Source organism: Haemorhous mexicanus, chromosome 5 (genome assembly GCF_027477595.1).
Source record: "Haemorhous mexicanus isolate bHaeMex1 chromosome 5, bHaeMex1.pri, whole genome shotgun sequence".
Taxonomy (NCBI): Eukaryota; Metazoa; Chordata; class Aves; order Passeriformes; family Fringillidae; genus Haemorhous; species Haemorhous mexicanus.
Window position 1 is genome coordinate 69585503 of NC_082345.1, and position 17537 is coordinate 69603039.

General features: G+C 45.4%; 1 protein-coding gene across 2 annotated transcripts in view; it reads right to left on the reverse strand.

The window, feature by feature from the left end:
* Nucleotides 1-319: 319 nt before the first annotated feature.
* The window catches only part of CAMK1D (calcium/calmodulin dependent protein kinase ID), a 217509-nt gene continuing 200291 nt past the window's right edge, over nt 320-17537 (reverse strand). For both annotated transcript variants that reach the window (XM_059847499.1, XM_059847498.1), the window contains 3 exons: nt 12731-12818; nt 11461-11599; nt 320-7907 (listed from right to left, as the gene is read on the reverse strand). In XM_059847499.1, the coding sequence (XP_059703482.1) occupies nt 7786-7907; nt 11461-11599; nt 12731-12818 (349 nt within the window). In that variant the 3' untranslated portion in view covers nt 320-7785. The remainder of the gene's footprint in view (nt 7908-11460; nt 11600-12730; nt 12819-17537) is intronic.

Sequence of the window (17537 nt, forward strand, 5' to 3'; positions counted from 1 at the left end):
TAAGTCCATGTCCTTTCCCCAGCCCCACACAGATATTCTCAGTGCCCAGGAGACAGCCATGTCTCCATATGTTGACACTCAACACCATTTCCATCGACAGCTTTAGGAAAAATCCAAAGCACAAATCATCCTTTTTATTCCTTTCCCTATGGAGTGAACTGGGGAAGAAGAAAATCTTATTATTCTCCTTTGGGACATAAAGGAACATCATTGCATGAAACACAACAGGGCAGTGGAGCAGCCACAGAAATTATTCACTCCATTTCTTGCATGCGGGTGGAGACTCGTGCACTCAAAATCATCAGACTTCACATCAGGCTGATTTAATTGGATTTATTGGAGGAAAACAATTATTCATCCCTTTAAATTGTCATTATGATAGAAATCTTGATATGTATACATGATTGTCAAGGCAGAGAACCACTTGCAATGTAGCCCCATGAACAATTTGCAGAACTGCAAACTCATTACGCAGATAAAACTTTTGCAATGCCTTAATACATGCATGGAGTAAATACACATTCTCCCTTCTTTTTGGACATGGATGCTGTTATGAACTTGTTATCAATCACAAGACCTGCAATATTAGGCACACTGACATTCCTTGATTAAGATTAAAGCCTTTGTAGAAAACATGCTTGCATTTTCATTAGAGGTCAACTGAGGGATGTTTTGCAGTTGGGGATATTTGGGGAGTCACTATTCTGGGCAGACTAGGCTCTTTTTTCCCACTGTTTTCAGGCTCAAATAAAATATCTATCTAAAAAAGGCCCAAAGGGGCCAAAATATTGTTTCTCAACTAGAGGTCGATGTACACCAGGTCACTGATGTTGTGTTGACCAAAACATGATTCGCACCAACTGAGCTGCAACCTTCCACCCTCTTCAATTTGGGGGTCATGCTTGATCTAATAAGACTCAGCATGTGTGATGCCATGCTGGGCTCAGGGGATGTAAGATAAGATGAGAGATGGAAAAGCCCAGAGCTGCTCCGAGCAACCCCCTAGGAGCTCCCACCCACCAGGACCCACAGCACACATCCACCTCCTCACGGAGCCTCACACCAGGGGCTGCCTCAGCAATCTGAACTCAGGCTGGCTTTCAGCTGTAACTGATGGCTTGTTGTGCTGCCACTCAGTGATCTGGCAATGGCACAGCCCTGGCAGAGCACCAGCCTTGAAGGGGGCTCAAGACTTCTCTGTGTTTTCGGCCACCATGGAGAATGATTTCCAAGGATGGTGCCTGCTCCCCAGGCCTGCTGCTTGGCATGCCCTTGCCAAGAACACAGAGCAATTCCCAGTCCTTTCAGATGACTCTGCTTTGAGTGTTGGGAACTCAGGGATTTTCCACACAGCAGCCACTCAGGACCTGGGACCAAAGCCCAGGTGATGCCCACAAGAGGTTTGGGCTGGAGCAATCCTGCACCTTGCCTTGGAAAGACCAGCACAGATGAAAATGGGTCAATGACTAAGGGAAGAGAAGGCAAGGGCATGGTTTCCATGTGGAAGAGGGAAAAGTACCACACCAAACTCTTCCATGGATAAATGGTATTACTTGGAGGTTCAGGGATTAAATGGTAGTATTTAGGTGGTGATGCTTTGGAAAGGATGGGATAGTTTAGCTCAGCTCTCTGCCCTATTTTGTGCAGGCAAAGAATCACAGCATCTTAGTCCCCAAAATGCAGCTCATTCTGCAATAGGTGAGAAAGAACTATCTTGTAGGAAGAGGAAAATACTAAGAATTGAGTGAACCAATCTGAATTTTCACTAGAAAAAATGAACCGAAAGGAAAAAAGAAAAAAAACCAAAGAGACACACCATGTTTCTTGGCAGCTCTGAGAGTTAGTGACCCAGGGAAGGAATTTTGATGCAGATCAAATTTGTAAGTGTTGTATTAAAAAAGGGATTCTCACCTCCCCAGCTCCCTGCTTCTACATCTGTGTATGTGACTGCTGCCTAATTTTAAGCTGCTCTGGATGGTGACTCTTCCTGTACATGCTGCACAGCACTCAACAGAAAGACAAAATACATTACCAGGCTTTGCAGTATATCTTGTTTACAAAACATCAGCTTTTGCATTTACTTAAACTTAACAATGGATTTCGAGTTACAGATACATTGAGTCATTTAAAAGCAATACATGGAAGTAACTCCCTCGGAGAGAAGGTTGGGTGGATGTGGATAAAGAAAAGGCTCAGGAAATACAGAACCAGTGACCAGCAGTTTAATACATGCAGTGCAGTATCATGCATTTATTGGACAGTTGATGCCATCATTGGTTCAGCAGTGTTTTTCACAATGCTTGCGAGCACACATGCCCTGATTCCACTCTGAGTAGGAAAAACTCTAAGAGCCATTCGACTGACCTTAGCATTTATGAAGAGGAGGGGGGGAAAAAAAGCTACATGGACAGATAAGTGGCACTATTTGTGGTGGGAAAGGGGGTTTTGAAATCCAGAGTCCAGGCTAAAGAGCCTCTAGCCTCTGCAACAAACTCTATTTACACAGCTTTGACCCAACCACGCAAAGTCAGACCTAAAAATCTGGAGCAACTCCTGATGACCCACTGGAGGGATCTGTGATCCCTGGGGCCACAATGTGCACGTGCACCCACAAAAACACATGTGTGTCACAGAGAGTAGAGCACCCCACAGGCTGGGAAGGCAGGACCCTGCTGCAGGGATGGGAGGGAAAACAAAAGGGATTGGGTAAAACTTGCTGCTGGGCATGAAACATGGGATGACTGTACCAGGGGAAACAAAGGTTCATGCAGTGTTTGTGAGCAGGTTGCTGTTCCCTCACTCAGCCATTGCTGGCAGTGATTTGCCAACTAATCCTCCACTCTTGGTCTTGATGCTGTTTTCCTTGGATACCATAGTCTCCGTGTGTGTTTCTGCTTTTTGCTTGAATGAGTGTTGGAGTTTCTGGATAAATAAGCACAATAAGGAAGGCAAAACTTCCTTCCCATTAATGATTTCTGGGATGCATCCACCCCCCCGCCCCAATCAGACAGGTAAATACTCATGGCAGCAAGAACAGGAATAATTGCATCAAATGAGAATTTCCATATGCTGAATGGAAGCTACTTCTATACCTTGGGGCTCAGCCTCGAAACTTATTTTGCCAGTAGATGAATCCCCTGATTCTTTGGAAAGAGCAAAAGGAACAGGCTGTAGCCTGCATGATCTTGCTGGCAAAGTCAATCTGGTGTTTTTATCTGGTGCTCATTCAGTGCTGCTCAGGGCTGGAGCTGTTATCACAGGAGGAAGTAATAGCACAGGTTTCCCTAGAGCTGATCTTGTTAATGCCAAGTTCACATCAAAGAGCAATATCCTCTCTGCTTGCCAATGGCTGAAAGCTATCTGGCTTTCTCTGGCAGTTTGCTTCCCTAAAAATAGGAAGGGGACAACCTTGGGGCCAGCTGCAACTGCATTTCGTGGGCACCCTGGAGGCCCATGTTCTGGTTTGCAGAGGGTTTGGGGAGAAAAACCTGAGATCAGGGCTTATGCTGGCCCTGGGACAGAAAAAAACTTAGGACAAGACCTGAATTTCATCAGATCCAGGCAGGGACCCAAAATAACTGGTAACTAAAAAAAATGCTGTCAATAGCCATGGAGGTATTTAGGGCACATGCACAGTAGAAACCCCTATTCATTGCCTACAGCAGAACTACGTGGAGATGACTAGCAGTGGGACCACACCCCTTTTTGTAGTTTGATTCATGTCAGGAATGAACCAAATTTCTTGGTTTTATTTCAGCACCACAACCATAACACACACACAGGGCATAGGTAAAATATAGGTAAAATCCTACTTCTATTTTTTGTTTTCTTTTTGTACCCACTAGTCTAATGGCACCTGTACAACAGCAACCAGGACAGAGGAGAGAGCAGCAGCAGAGTGACACAGAGTGACACAGTCTCAGGAAAGCAACACTGCCAGGTTTTCCCCACACTCCTACTTCCCCACCAGCCGTGTCGCAGGGCCAATATCCATTTTGTGCTGCAGAAGGGGTGATCCAGCAGAGAGTTAGGATGCACTGGGAATGAAGTCACATGCAAAATCATCAGCAGAAGCCCTTGCCACTGCAATACTGACTTTCAGCTCGCAGAGTTCACGGGCAGCCTGTCCTCACAACTTCTTCTGCAGGCCAAGGGGCCAGCTGGAGCTTTTCTGGATTTTTTTGTTTGTTTTGTTTTCCCAGCAAGAGCACTGCTGTTGGCATCAGAGATGGCCTCTGTGACTCTGGAGGTAAAAATCAACAATCAAAGCTGCAAGCAAAGAAAAAGAAGGGGAAGGAGCTGAGGAAAACAAGTTACAGAGGAAAAACCCATCGGTACCAGTAAAGTAAAGCAGAAAAGGGTAACAAAGAGTCCAGGCTGAAGTCCTCATGCAAGCAGCAAATCACAGATTGTTTAGCAGGACAGTTCATTGGAAAAAAGCCCAGAGTGATTTTTCTACCTTGTCCTTCATGGCAAGGCCAGCTGGGGATTTGTTTTGAAGCTTCGACTCTGGGGTTATTCAGCCTTTCCCCCATGTCCACATTATTTTCTCTACCTTTGCATTCTCCTGTGAGAGTGGCTGAGCAGAAGCAGGCTGGGGCAGGGGAAGGACATGCAAAAGCACTGGAGCATCCCTGGTAAGCAAAGCTGGAGTGTTTGCCCTAACAGGCTGTGCTGCCAAGGGGCAAATGTCTCCACTCTCCCCCACAGATCTGGCCTGGGTGCTGCCAAGTCCCCCCTGTTAACAGATTTACCCAGATTTAAACTAAGAGGTGCTTCAGGAGAGATCTCTAAGCAGCTGGTGAACCTGGGTCAGGTCTCCAGCTGTGTTTCACTGATACCAAAGAAGAGCTCCCCACCACCAAAACTGTAGCAGAAAGAAACCATTTTGCTCGTAAGTGCTTCTGTTTCTTATCTTATGATCCCAGCAGTTGATAGCAAGCCAAAGAGAATGATGACAAATTACACAACCAAGGCAGAATATTACTTGCAGAAACAAAACCAAATCACACTAATTCCAACAATGGAAGGAAAGAATACCCCTCCCAACAAAAAAACCACAGAAAACACCCAGCAAGGAGGGGCAGCCAGTGCATGGGAACCCCCCTCTGCAGGACAGCATGTCTGCCTTTGCTCCTGTCACTGCTCTTTGTTTTGGAGATGGAAATCCACTTGCTTTTCTTTTTTCTGCAAGATTCATTTGGATGCTGTATTTTGATCAGTGGCCACAGCAACTGCTGAGGTCAAGTTCAAACCAGACCTCAGGTTTCAGAAGAGGAGGCGCAGAGGGAACATTTGAGCCCTAACCTTTAAAACTGCTCTACAGAGACAAAACTATTCCCTAACTAAATCCTGCTTTTGGTTGCATGTGCCAGGCTGGGAGACTGTCTATTTACAGTCTGCAACTGGAGCAGAATAGGGCCAGCCATGCTTATGAAGTCATGGGGGTTCAAAATACCTTGAATTTCTTGGGATTGGAGTCTCTCAAAACCAAAACTTCCTTACTCAGGCTGGTAAAATAAAGTGGTCTTAGACTGAGTTTAAACTGTGTTCTACTTGTGTTTTCATGCTTTTGCAGCAAGACATAAAGAGCTCAGATGCAAATGCCAATAAAAAGTCTGCGGTGGCACTGGCCAGGGTATGGGGACAAGAGTGTGACTTGCAGCAAGGAGATCCCCTGACCTTCAGTCTGCCCAAATCTTGATCACAAGTCTTCCCTGTGGAAATTATGTGGAGTCTTGCTATAAGCCCCCAACAGTTCAGTATCTGCTCTCTTTCTTAAAATGAGAAATTGAAGTTGCAGCCCTTCCTGTGTGAGCACCGATGCCAGGTTCATCATGCTGGGGTGCACAGGGTGTACCAGGGCTCACTCAGATGTGCCACAGCCCTCTGAAAACAGGGACCAACTTAGCACAGAGGAAATGAGAGAAACTTGGTGCAACACCTCCAAGTGCCACCAAAGGAGTGGCTATTTCAGTCAGTCAGTGCTCACTGCCACCTATTTTACAGCATTTTTTTCCCCCAAAATATTATTTTAGTATAATGGATGAAATCCCCGCTCTGCCGTGTGAAGCCAACCAAACAAAACTGGAGCAGGATGTAAAAGCCTCAATGAAAAATACAGATTTTATGGCTTTTCCCAGCACAAGCACTATTGCCTGACACATTCAGCTCTGTCTGTCACTGGCTTTCACAATTTCTTGTGCAGGATAAGTGAGGCAAGTGTGGTGACAGAGCACGCTGCAGGGAATTGTGCCTTGGCAGGGATGGACCTTTCTGGGATGTGAGAGGCTCAGAGTGTCCAGTGAAGGGCATCTGCCTCTGCCACCTGCCTCCCCTCTCACCTCCTCAAAGCAAAATCAGATGGGAATTTCATTGAGGTAACCTGGAGGGAGCTCTTTAGCAATTGGGCAAATTTTCTCTCCTCTCTGTTTCAAGCTGCTTTAATGCACAGCAGCACAGCAGTTGTGGAGGCTGTTCCTGAAAGATGCACCAGCACAAAGAGCCTGGGAAGTGTGTGCATTCAGTAATTAAAAAATGGGTAAATTTGGCTTGATTTGGTATATGAGCTCCTGGGGAGGAGGGAGAGCCAGTGCCCCCAGTGCTGCAGCTGTGCCTGTGCCTTTCAGTGAGGTCCTGCTTCCCCAGCTCAGCACTCCGTGTCAATCCTCATCCTAATCATGATCAGATCCTACACCAGATCCTGCACTTTGCACCCAAGAACCTGACAGTGCTTTACAGAGGGCTTCAAGCACTCCTCCTCTCCTCTCCCCACTTTTGGCTACTCTGGGAGGTGCTGAGCATCAGCAATGCCAGGCAAAGCCTCAAGGAGCTGTGGGTGCTGGGAATCTCTCTCATGAAACCCTTGGGCTGGATGCACCCCATGCCAGAGGCCACACTGCAGGGAGGCTGATGAATTAAATGTCTTGCTTGAACAAATCAGTGGCAGAGGATGATGATTCCCACCCCTGTATCTTCCTTTTCTCTCCCTCTGCTCACAGCACACAGTGGCTGGAAGGAGATGGGAGCTGCAGGATGAGACCGTGCTCTGTTGTTTCCCTTGCACAGCTCCGGTCAGCTCCTGCCTGATTCCACGTACCTGCCTCTCCTCTGATCCCCAGCACGGCAGGAATGAGGCCAAGGATGAGCTGACTCCCAGCTGGTGGCAATTTAATTCTCCCCATGGCTTTCAAGGAGGAGGATGGGGGGGAAAGCAGGAGTTTCTTAATCTGAGCAGTAACAGCTCTGCTAAAGCCAGACAGACTTGCAGTCCTATTTGAGGAGCAAGAAATGGCATGCCATTGAAATCCTCCCATGTTGCAAAGTTAATGCCAATTCCTACCTACAGAAATAGCCTATCCCCCAGCAAACTGGAAGAGGGACATTACTTGAAGTAATTTTTAAAAGAAAAAAATATGCTCAGGAAAGTATTTCTATTTAAATAATCCAGTTGAGATGTTTGTAGTTAATGGAAAAAAAAATACAACATATACTGTTACCTACACTGAGAAAAGAGTAAATCACTGGGGGAAAGAATGAGTGTTCATTAGTTAGAACGTTGCTAGACTCTCATACATATATATATTTCTATATATATATATATGTATATATATGTACAGCACCAGAGACTGTTAGATTCCGTTCCTCCTGGAGTCGTTGCAGTTTGTGATAAATGAAACATTTCAGAATTGCAGTATAAAATATGGCCATAAAAAAATCTTCTTTCTTCTAGTCCTTGGCCGAGCGGGGCGGGCTCCGGGGCCGCCTGCCAGCCCCGCCCGGCGCTCACTTGCTGCCGGTGTGCACCGTGGTCACTGTGGTGGCTCTGGGTCTCCGGTCCCCTCCTACCGCAGAAACGCCTGAAGAAGCAGATGAAACAAAACTACAGAGAGTGGATGGAGACATACCTAAAAGGAAAGCCAGAAAGACAGTTAGAAATGTTATTTTTTGGAGGGGGGAGCTTGGGCAAAGCTGAGTTTGTTCTGTAGCGCGCTACGGAGCGGTGAGGATTGCAGCTGGAGAAGGGGCTGCTGGAGAGGACTGCAGCTGGAGAAGGGGCTGCTGGAGAGGATTGCAGCTGGAGAAGGGGCTGCTGGAGAGGATTGCAGCTGGAGAAGGGGCTGCTGGAGAGGATTGCAGCTGGAGAAGGGGCTGCTGGAGAGGATTGCAGCTGGAGAAGGGGCTGCTGGAGAGGATTGCAGCTGGAGAAGGGGCTGCTGGAGAGGACTGCAGCTGGAGAAGGAGCTGCTGCTCTTCCTGCTGTGGTGGGTTGGCTGGGTGCCTCCACAGGGCATCTTCTGCCCATGGTCATTCACCTAGTGCCACCAGCAGCAGTGCACACCATCTCACAGGGACTCAAGGCCCAGTTTTGGAATAGGTCAGCCACATCGATGTCACAGTTCCAGGGCTGAAGACAAAGAGTTGCGGGGTTCAAAAATCCCTCCACCATTGTACTTGCTGAGAATAATTTCCTCTTGGGTGTGTTAAAGATGATTAAATGTCTCACCATGGCCATCTAGCTAAAGGAACAGACTGTGCACCTGGCTAAGCACAGTTCCCTGGGCATCCTGGGAAGCTGCTGATAAAGAAGTACAGTGGGTCAAACTCATTGTTGATTTCCAGTAAATCTAGAGGGAATGTAAATTTGTGTGACTTGGACATTACTCTAGTGACGGCTCACATTGCTCCAGGCTTTGCTGGGATGTCTCCAGGTCTTCCAGATGAGATGTAGGTTGATGTGAGGTTGAGTATCTCTTGAGTACCAGGATTCTGGTGCAACAAAAGCTGTTAGGTGGGGACCTGGCATGGTCACTTTGCTCTGACAAGATGCAGGCTCATTGTGATTAGAAATACATTTCATTTTTCCAGAGTGGTGAATAAAGGATGGATGAAACCTATATTAATATATTCTCAGATTGAAGTTTGACATGGCCTTTTGACTCTTCAGGATCTTTTTGATACTTGTTGGGACTTTTAACTACTTTTCCATGCTTCAGGGTGGTGTTTCAATCTCAAGGATGACTATGCTGTACCTATACTTGGCCACATCCCATTTCCCATTGACATTTGACCGCTTGGCATCACACTGCAATTTATCTAGTACCTTAAAAATACAGAGCTCTAGGACCTATAAATAATCTAGGCAGTCCAATCATTACTAAATTGAATAAAGCAGGCATGGACTGAGAATCAGGCCAATACACTTGAGAAATCCTGGCTGATTCCCTTAGGAATCCCTTACTGTTTCCTAACAGGTAGCATTATCCAGCCTGCTCTCTGCTCTGCCCTACTACAGAGGTTTTGGATGCAGCCTGACATAATCTACTGTCAGGCAAAGGCTGTACTTAATTATCTTCAGTGATGTGAAATTGCTGCATTTGAAATTATTTGGAGAGTTCAAAAACTGTCTATTAATAGCACCAGGCAGCATTCTATTGTGTAGTGGTGGCACAGCTGGATCATGTAACTTGCTGCATGGATCTTTCTCATGCAAGGAGTCTGTACCCAGAGAAAACTGCTGAGAAATAGATGTAGGACAGAGACCTCAGAGATTTCCTTTTTCCTATCAGGACGTATTGGGTGGAATGTATTTGATATGTCAGCTTCCTCTTAACTCCTTGTATTTGCTGCTGGCTCTCCTTATTGGTTCTCTGGGGCTCCAGCATCTCCTAACTCTTTAAATTGTTTCTTTGAAGAAGAAAAGTTCTTCTGCATTGTCTGCCAAGCCAGTCTTTAACTGGGATGCTTGGAAATCTTCCAATATTTTTCTGCTTTGTATTTCTGGCATGTAAAAACTCATCCTATCTTAACACATCTGGTTTAATCCTTCAAGTCCTAGCTGACTTCACCACTACAAAATATGGTTGGATTCTGCACAGGGTTCTGTAGTCATTAAACAGATTTCTTTCTCTTCCCACCCTTCCTGTTCACACATGTTTTAACACTTTTCAGACTACCGATTGCCATTAATTAACACCATTTGAGATTAATCAAATGGATGGATGGAGATTAATCACACACCAGTTTAGCAGCAAAGCATTCATCAGATGCTCTAGACCTGACTGGGGTCCAGCCTTGCCGTACTGCAGCAGAAACCAAGACCAAGGGATGTTTCTTCCACACAGGGGGTTTTCTACATGGCTGCATGGCCAGTGTGTGGTTGGAAGTGTTCTGAGGATGGTCAGCATCACTCCTTTGCAGGTGCCAGGTATGTGCCAGGAGCACAGTGATGTTTTTTTGGCAGCAGCTGTAGGATTTGGTGCTGGGCATCACAAACTGGACACAGGGTAAGAATCCCCAGCAGGCCCAGTACCCAGAGGGAAGGGGGCTCTCCCCTGGCTCAGCCACAGCACAGGCTGAAAAAATATCTCACAGAGTACCCAGAAGGCAGAACCCACCCCAGTTGTGGGGGAAACAACACCCATGGAGCAAGAGGAAACAGCTTTCACACAGAGCCACCAGGACTGTGGCTGGTGGAATGTCCTCATCAAGGAGCAGGGGGTGGCAAGCAGGGGAGGCAGAAGCAGAGAGCAGCATTATCCAAAATCCATTCTGAGCAATAGGTGCTTTCAGCCCCAGGATAATGCAAGGTACAGACTAGAAATGACTACTTCAGTCCACAGCGAAGCATTCCTTTCTAGTGTTGCACTTTAAAGTAACCCCCCAACTGCAAAGTCCACATCCCTCCATTTCATGCTGTAAAATATCTACAGATGGACAGGGAGAAAAAAGAAATGCTCAGAAGCCAGAGAATAAACAGGTTTCAGTGCAAAGGATGCATTTCTGTCTTCCAAATAATCCCTTTGCTGCCATGTCCCCTTCCCTGGCATTCAGAAAAAATATATATCCCAAACATCTGAGTCCAGTGGGCAGCTTGCAAATATCAATTATAGCACAAAACAAACATGGCAGAGGGCCAAGTCCCCCAGTGGTGCACAGTCTGAATCCTGCTCAAACAAATGAACCTTTTCATGCAGGAGCTTAACTTGGACCCAGCTCCTTAAGAGAGAAGCTGGGTCTGACTGGCAGGATCAGCCTTCTCCATGGAAATGGAAAGTAAAGCAATTTTTACAGAAAAATGCCTTATCATAATACTGTAAACTCAAATATAAACAGTTTGAGTAAACTTTTTCAAATTTCAACCAAATACAAAACTTTGTTGCTGTGGGGGATCTGGGTCTTTTTCCCAAGGAAAAGCCCTTTTTCTCTAGAAGAAACTGTGATTTTCTCCCAAAAATCACCAAGCTAAAACTTTTAGGGTTTTTTTTAGTGCATAGACTTCTCCAATTGCAACACAATTTTTCTCGCCAGCCAAAAAATGACAGCGCATTCCAAATCCTCATTTTAAACCACCCGCTTGCACAAAGCCAAACCAATGGGCAGCGAGGACTGCAGCCTGGGGGTTGGGGGAAAACGGGGATCCCGTGGATTTGGGGGCTTTCCCAGGATGCTGCTACTCACAATCTTTGCGCGTGGCCGTGTCGGGGAGTGGCGTGGCCAGGCTGAGGGTGCTGGACACGCTGGCGCTGGCGCTGTCCAGGCTGCTGCCCAGGTGGAGCCGCCGCATGTGCCGCACCACCGCCGTGGCATTGAACGCTTGCTGCAGGAGAACAGCGGGAAGGAAATGGAGAATAAAAAAAATTGGAGGTGGAAATGTTGCTTGTGCTCCTCTCCTGGCTGCTCAGAGTGTCAGAATGGGAAGAAGCCTGTTAGCTTTCAAATTTTTCACGGATTTTAAACTAGAAAGTGCATTATCAAACCTTTGTTGTCCTAGTGTTCAGCTGGGATGCAGCAGCCTACAAGAACCCAGGAAATTCCTCTGACTGCCCTGGAGGACTCAAGCCCCTGCCTGGGGGGCTCAGAGACCTTGGCACAGAGCCCAAGACCCCTGTGCCTTTGATCTTGACCCATGGAAAAAACAATTACCAACCTTTATATGAAGAAGTACAAGTCAAGAGAGTTTAAGTAGAATGATAGTTAGTTTGTCACAGGGTGAAAAATAAATTTTTGGGGTTTTTAGAATGGGGCTTGGGGTTCCAAGATGGAGAAATCTGGGCATGTCCTGTCTTTCTCCTTCTTCTTGGCCTCCATCTTCTGGGTGGTGTTGGCACTTTTAGATTGGTTTAGAGAATCTCACTGTCTAACATAGGTGATAGGTATTGGGAAGTTATGGTAAATAATGTCCACGTAGTTTTTAGTATAAAAAGATAACACCGCCTCTGAGGTGGCAATGTGCCTCAACCCGACCTGCCAGACAGACCTTGGCAGGGAGGAGAAAGAATGTTATAGATAAGAAATTACAAACAGCTTTGAGAATGAGAATGAAAGAATCCTGACTCCTTCTTCAATGGCCGGGCTGGGAAAAGAGGCTTGTATGTATCTCAGAGTCACTCTGACAAGCAGAGATTCTGAGATACAAGAAAGTCATATTTGACAAACCCATCCCTGCCCCAACACACATTTCTTCATGTCCCTGTGTAGTGCTGACCCCACTCCACCAAAAACCACAGGTGCTTTAGCTATGAGCAGCACCAGCCCCATTTCTCCCACTCTTTACATTTGGTACTTGGCAAACACCATCCTGTGTAAGAGGCCCTACAGGGTCATGTAACCTAAGCCTGGACCAACCATTTTGACCACAATTTTGGGCCACAAAAGCACAACCCTGTTGCAGGGATGGCCATATGGCAGAGCTGTGAGTCAGTGTCACCCCTCAGGACAGGGCACTTACTCTCCATTTGCTTTTTGCAAAGTTCTTCCGGATCTGAGCGCTGACCGACTCGTGGATGTTTTTGTTGAGTGCTGTATCTCCAGCGATCCTGAAATGGACAGAGCAGGCACATTTTAAGAGATCTTTTCCTCCCCTTGAATACTCTTACTTTTTCCCCACACCTGCTCCCAGGTGTGACTGCACCTGCAGTGACAATGATTTCATTCACAGATGGGCTCAGACTTCCCATGGCTGTCTCTGCTGGCAGCTGCAGTGGAAAATCTGGGGCAATAAAAGCCAGTGTAGATAAGGTTTGTAAGTCTGGCAGCTACAAAGAGGTATGGGCTGATTTTGTTGGTGCATGGCTGCTTTCTATCACTCTTACAGCCCCAGATGAAAACATTCTACCTTTTTTTTCCCCTTTACATCCAAAGATTTAACGTCAACAGGCTGAGACTACTTTTAGCCTCAGCTATGCAGAAGCTTCCAGAGCCACTCCAACCTGTCTGATTTCTGTTTGCACTGGAGATTTTCCTGCCACCCTGCAATGTACGTAGTCATTCATTATGATTCATGTAGGTTTACAGCACAGCAGAGACATGGACACTCATTGAAGCAGCACAGGCTGCACAAAGAGCTTAAGATGAGCAATACTTAACCTAAAATAATTGATTGATCTTGCACAGCTTCTTTAACAGATTAAGATACATTCAAATTTTCACTAAACCCTGTTATTTCAAGGGGATTTTATTGATTCATTTAACTCCTCAAGGCATGAGATCTGTTGGAAGAGCAGGCACTGCAGTGAACTGATGTTGGGCCACGTGCTGGGGTAATCAGTGCTATCTAATGTGGGTGGTGCAAGGAGGCAAAGATTGTCTGTATGTTATATGTGATATTTTCAGAAATTAATTTTTTTAGCCACCGTGTAGAAAAACAAAGTGAATTAGCAATAAAAAATTATAAGAAATTTAATAATGCACCAGGACCAGAGTCTCCCAGTCTGAGGAGCTCCAGCAGGACAATCAAAAGGTCTGGGGGACTCAGCAGTCATCTAGTCCTTCTGCCCACCCCAGCTCTGTCAAAATAATTTTGACAAATATTTGACAAACCAGTTCCTAAAGATCTCCAAAAGATGGAGACTCCTCAGGCATCCTATTCCAGTGCCTCACTACCTCCAAGAAGACATGGAAAATAGTTTATACCCTTTGTCTTTGAAGCCTCCTTTCACATATTTGAAGCCTGTTATCATGACTTCTCTCAGTCTTCTCTTCTCTAGACTAAACAAACTGATTCTTTCCCTGTTTCTTCATAACTCATGCTTTCTAATCCTCTGATCTAGTGAGCTCCTCTGGACTTTCTCCAACTAGTCCACATCTTCCTTTGAGGGCAGCACCCAAACTTTCTCTGTTTTCCAACTAAGGCAGCAGAATGGCAGCATTGCTTTGTGCTTTTAAAAGAAAAAACTCTGCTTACATACCCCAGCCTGCTGCTTCCATTTATGTGTCCCATGTGTTGGAGACACCCCTTTCACTTTGCCCAGATCATTCCAAACTGTTCTTCTACAGACATGCTGCTTTTTCTGCCTTCAGGTCCTTGGCACATCGAAGTGCTCAGACCAGCCTTCTCCAAATTGCTGCCCTCTTCCCAGCTGACAACAATCTCCCAGGATCTTCACCAGAGAGATGAGAGGAATGACTTCCCCTTGGGAGGAAGGGCTAAATCCTCATGTCCCAAGAGTGAGGACCCAGCAATCCCACCCTGTTGTAACTGAGCTCATCTCTGTTGGGTTATTCAGGAGTGCTGGAGCCAGCAGGATTGGGGGCAGGAGGGAGCAGGGCTCACCCAGCTGGGAAGAGCCCTGTCTCTCTGCCATGAAAACTCTGCCTCAAGCAGACAGAACTGGGCAAAGCACAGCTCCCAAATGGCACCTGACCTCCTCTATTGGGTCCTTGTGCTGTTGATAAAGGGAGGTATTTGGCTGAAAACTGGTTGATCTTCAGATCTTTCTTTGGAGATGATTCCTTCTGATCTCCTTTCCCACTGACAGCAAGCCCAGTTGGATTTCCTGGATTTCCCACTGGGGCCAGGTGACCAAAATCTTTGTGAGGCACTATCTGGGGGTTAAGCATCATGTTCACTGTTCCATCCTCTGTCCTGCACAGTGAATACTGCCAGGCTCAGCACAGACCCTGATGGATCCCAAGCAGTCCACACTCGCAGACAGGCCCTAGCAGAGTTTCCTGGTGGGAATGCAAACTGCATGACTAGTCAGAGCCACTCCAAAATGTCATGAGCACTCTGCTCCGTCCAACAACACCTCCTTGGTGAAGGCAGGTGCCCTCAGCACACTCCAGCTGGGAGCATTGGCTGTCACACTACAGATCTCAGAAGAAACTGCAAGCCAAACCATCCCTTCAGTAACTGATCAAAGAGACCAAGACAGAAAATTCACTTACACTTGCAAAGGACATTTTTCCACCAAAGCTAATGATGCATTTTTCTTTACAAACAAGTTGGTTAACAAACTCTATAAGAACAGATCCTGTTGCCTACCTGTCAAATATTATTTTGGAAACATAGATAGAACAAGTTCTTGGGGCTTGATGCCCTTGCAAGCTCTTCCAGAAGATTGTTCTTGCCAGTTTCCTCAAGGATTTGAAAATACATTTTTGCAATATGAAGCTTTTGATTGGGCACATAGCTCCAATAGGGGATATTTTAAATTTATTATTATTTTTAGTTTAGGGATCATTTTCTGAAATGCTGGTGGTTTCAGTAAGAAACTGCTGGTTCCAATAGTTCACAAACTGCCTTCTACGTAACTCTATGTTCACTATGCAATTCTTGTAATTCCAGGAAAAAAAAGTCTTGGTATTTGGGTGTTTTCCAGATGGGCAGAAGAATATTTGTTTACTTCACAAGGGGATGGAGAGACATCCTGTGAAGCCCTCAGATGCTGCAGCACTGCAACCATCCCACACCTTATGTCTCTCCAGCAACATTAGCACCTTGCAGCTGATTGTTTCTAATCAGAGCAAAATAGCAGCACTGCTGGGGCTAATTTAGGGCAGCAGGAGCTGTTCAAACACGTGCTGGCATGCTGCATGGTGTGGCTCAGAATGCAGCCTCAGCTGCCAGAGCTGGGAGTGGGATTGTTCTCCAAGGCGCCTTTGAAGAACTACCCTGCTAATCCTGGGATGCTGGAACATGAGCACTCTGCTTTCAGACTGCATTTTGCACTTGGAGGGTTTTGTAACTTTTAGGAAACACTCGTGGTGTTAGAGTGTTTATAGTATAGTTTTACTTCTAGGAAAACAAAAGCAATGTTATCATCCCTTTGCTGTTGGTGCTTTGCTGGAGATGTGGGGGTTTCAGGACGTGGAAGAGGTGGAAGTGAGCAGGGAGAAGTCACATGTTTTGTACTCTCATCTGGTAGATATGAAAAATGAGACATGTTTGGGCACACAGATCTACTCTGTGGTGGCTATCATGAGCATCCTCACATCTGTACCAAATATGTTTAATCATGACCTTTAGTTCCCTTGCTGAGAAGAGAAAGAATGAAATTAATAGATAGTGGTTTTAGTGCATTTATAATTTCTCTTCCACATTTCCCTAACTCTCCAAGTCCAAAGGCAATAAACTATCTAATTTTTCCTTTAAGGACAAAAAATACCTCAGTATCTTTCTTTTTTTCTTTCTTTCACCCTTTCTCCCTAGCACAACATATACTTTTCCTCCAGAAATCAGCTCAATTTTCACTGAGAAACTGCAATCAACTTGAGCTAATCAGACTGATGCTTATCTAGTCCTGAACAATAGTTTCTGGCTTTGCAGTTAACTTTGAAGTTAACTATGTCAGCTCTGAAGTTTTTTTTTACCAACTGTTCTACTTGGCATAGTAAAAGACATTGCTTCTACCTACCACACATATACACAAAAATAAAATTAAACAAATCAGAATAGTGCATCATCTGTTATCCTGCTGAGCATCACCCAGAACCAAGCAAGGACTGATTAGTCTAAGTGAGACCTGGATTTTCTCTCAGCATTCCCATTTTTGCAGCACCTGAAACCAGCTGCATCCTAACAATGCTTTGGGGAACTTCATGTTGAAGCTGGTTTTACATCCAGTTGTAAATATAGAACTGTCTCAATGCACAGAAATGGATACCAAGAGACCAAGAATGATGGCTCCCCATCCCAAACACATCCACAGAAGCTAAAAAGGGTATTTCTCATGAATAACCATAACAAATCTAATCCTGCACATGAGAGGAATCTAATCTAATGATCAAATATTATTTCATAGTATCTAATTTATTTTAGCTCTCTAGCTGACTTTGAACTTATCACACCAATTTATCTGGCCATACCACTTCTAAGCTTTGAGAGGAACCTCCAACAAAGACAAAACCAGCAAATTTCCTTTTGGACAGTTCTTCATTAGCATGTGGCAAGCAAATGTCTCTCTCATCCTCCCTGCCCACAATGGCAGGCAGAGCCTTTCATCTACCATTATTTTCTGAACCTTCCTTCTAAAGGCAGCCAACTCAAATGCTGTGCTGGCCAAAAAGTGCTTGGAAATACTCCTGAGTATGATGACAGGAAACATGGAGTTAGCTGTAATGGATAATGTTGAGGGATCATAACTCTTCTATATGTACACACACACACACACACACACACATCCATGCATGTATATAAATATACACACACACTGTATCAGTGATGTTCCAAAATAAATAGAGTGTGGGGATGAACTCAATAAGAGTTTGATTTAATGTTGTAAACATCAGCAATTCCCTTCAGAAAGGCCTTTTCA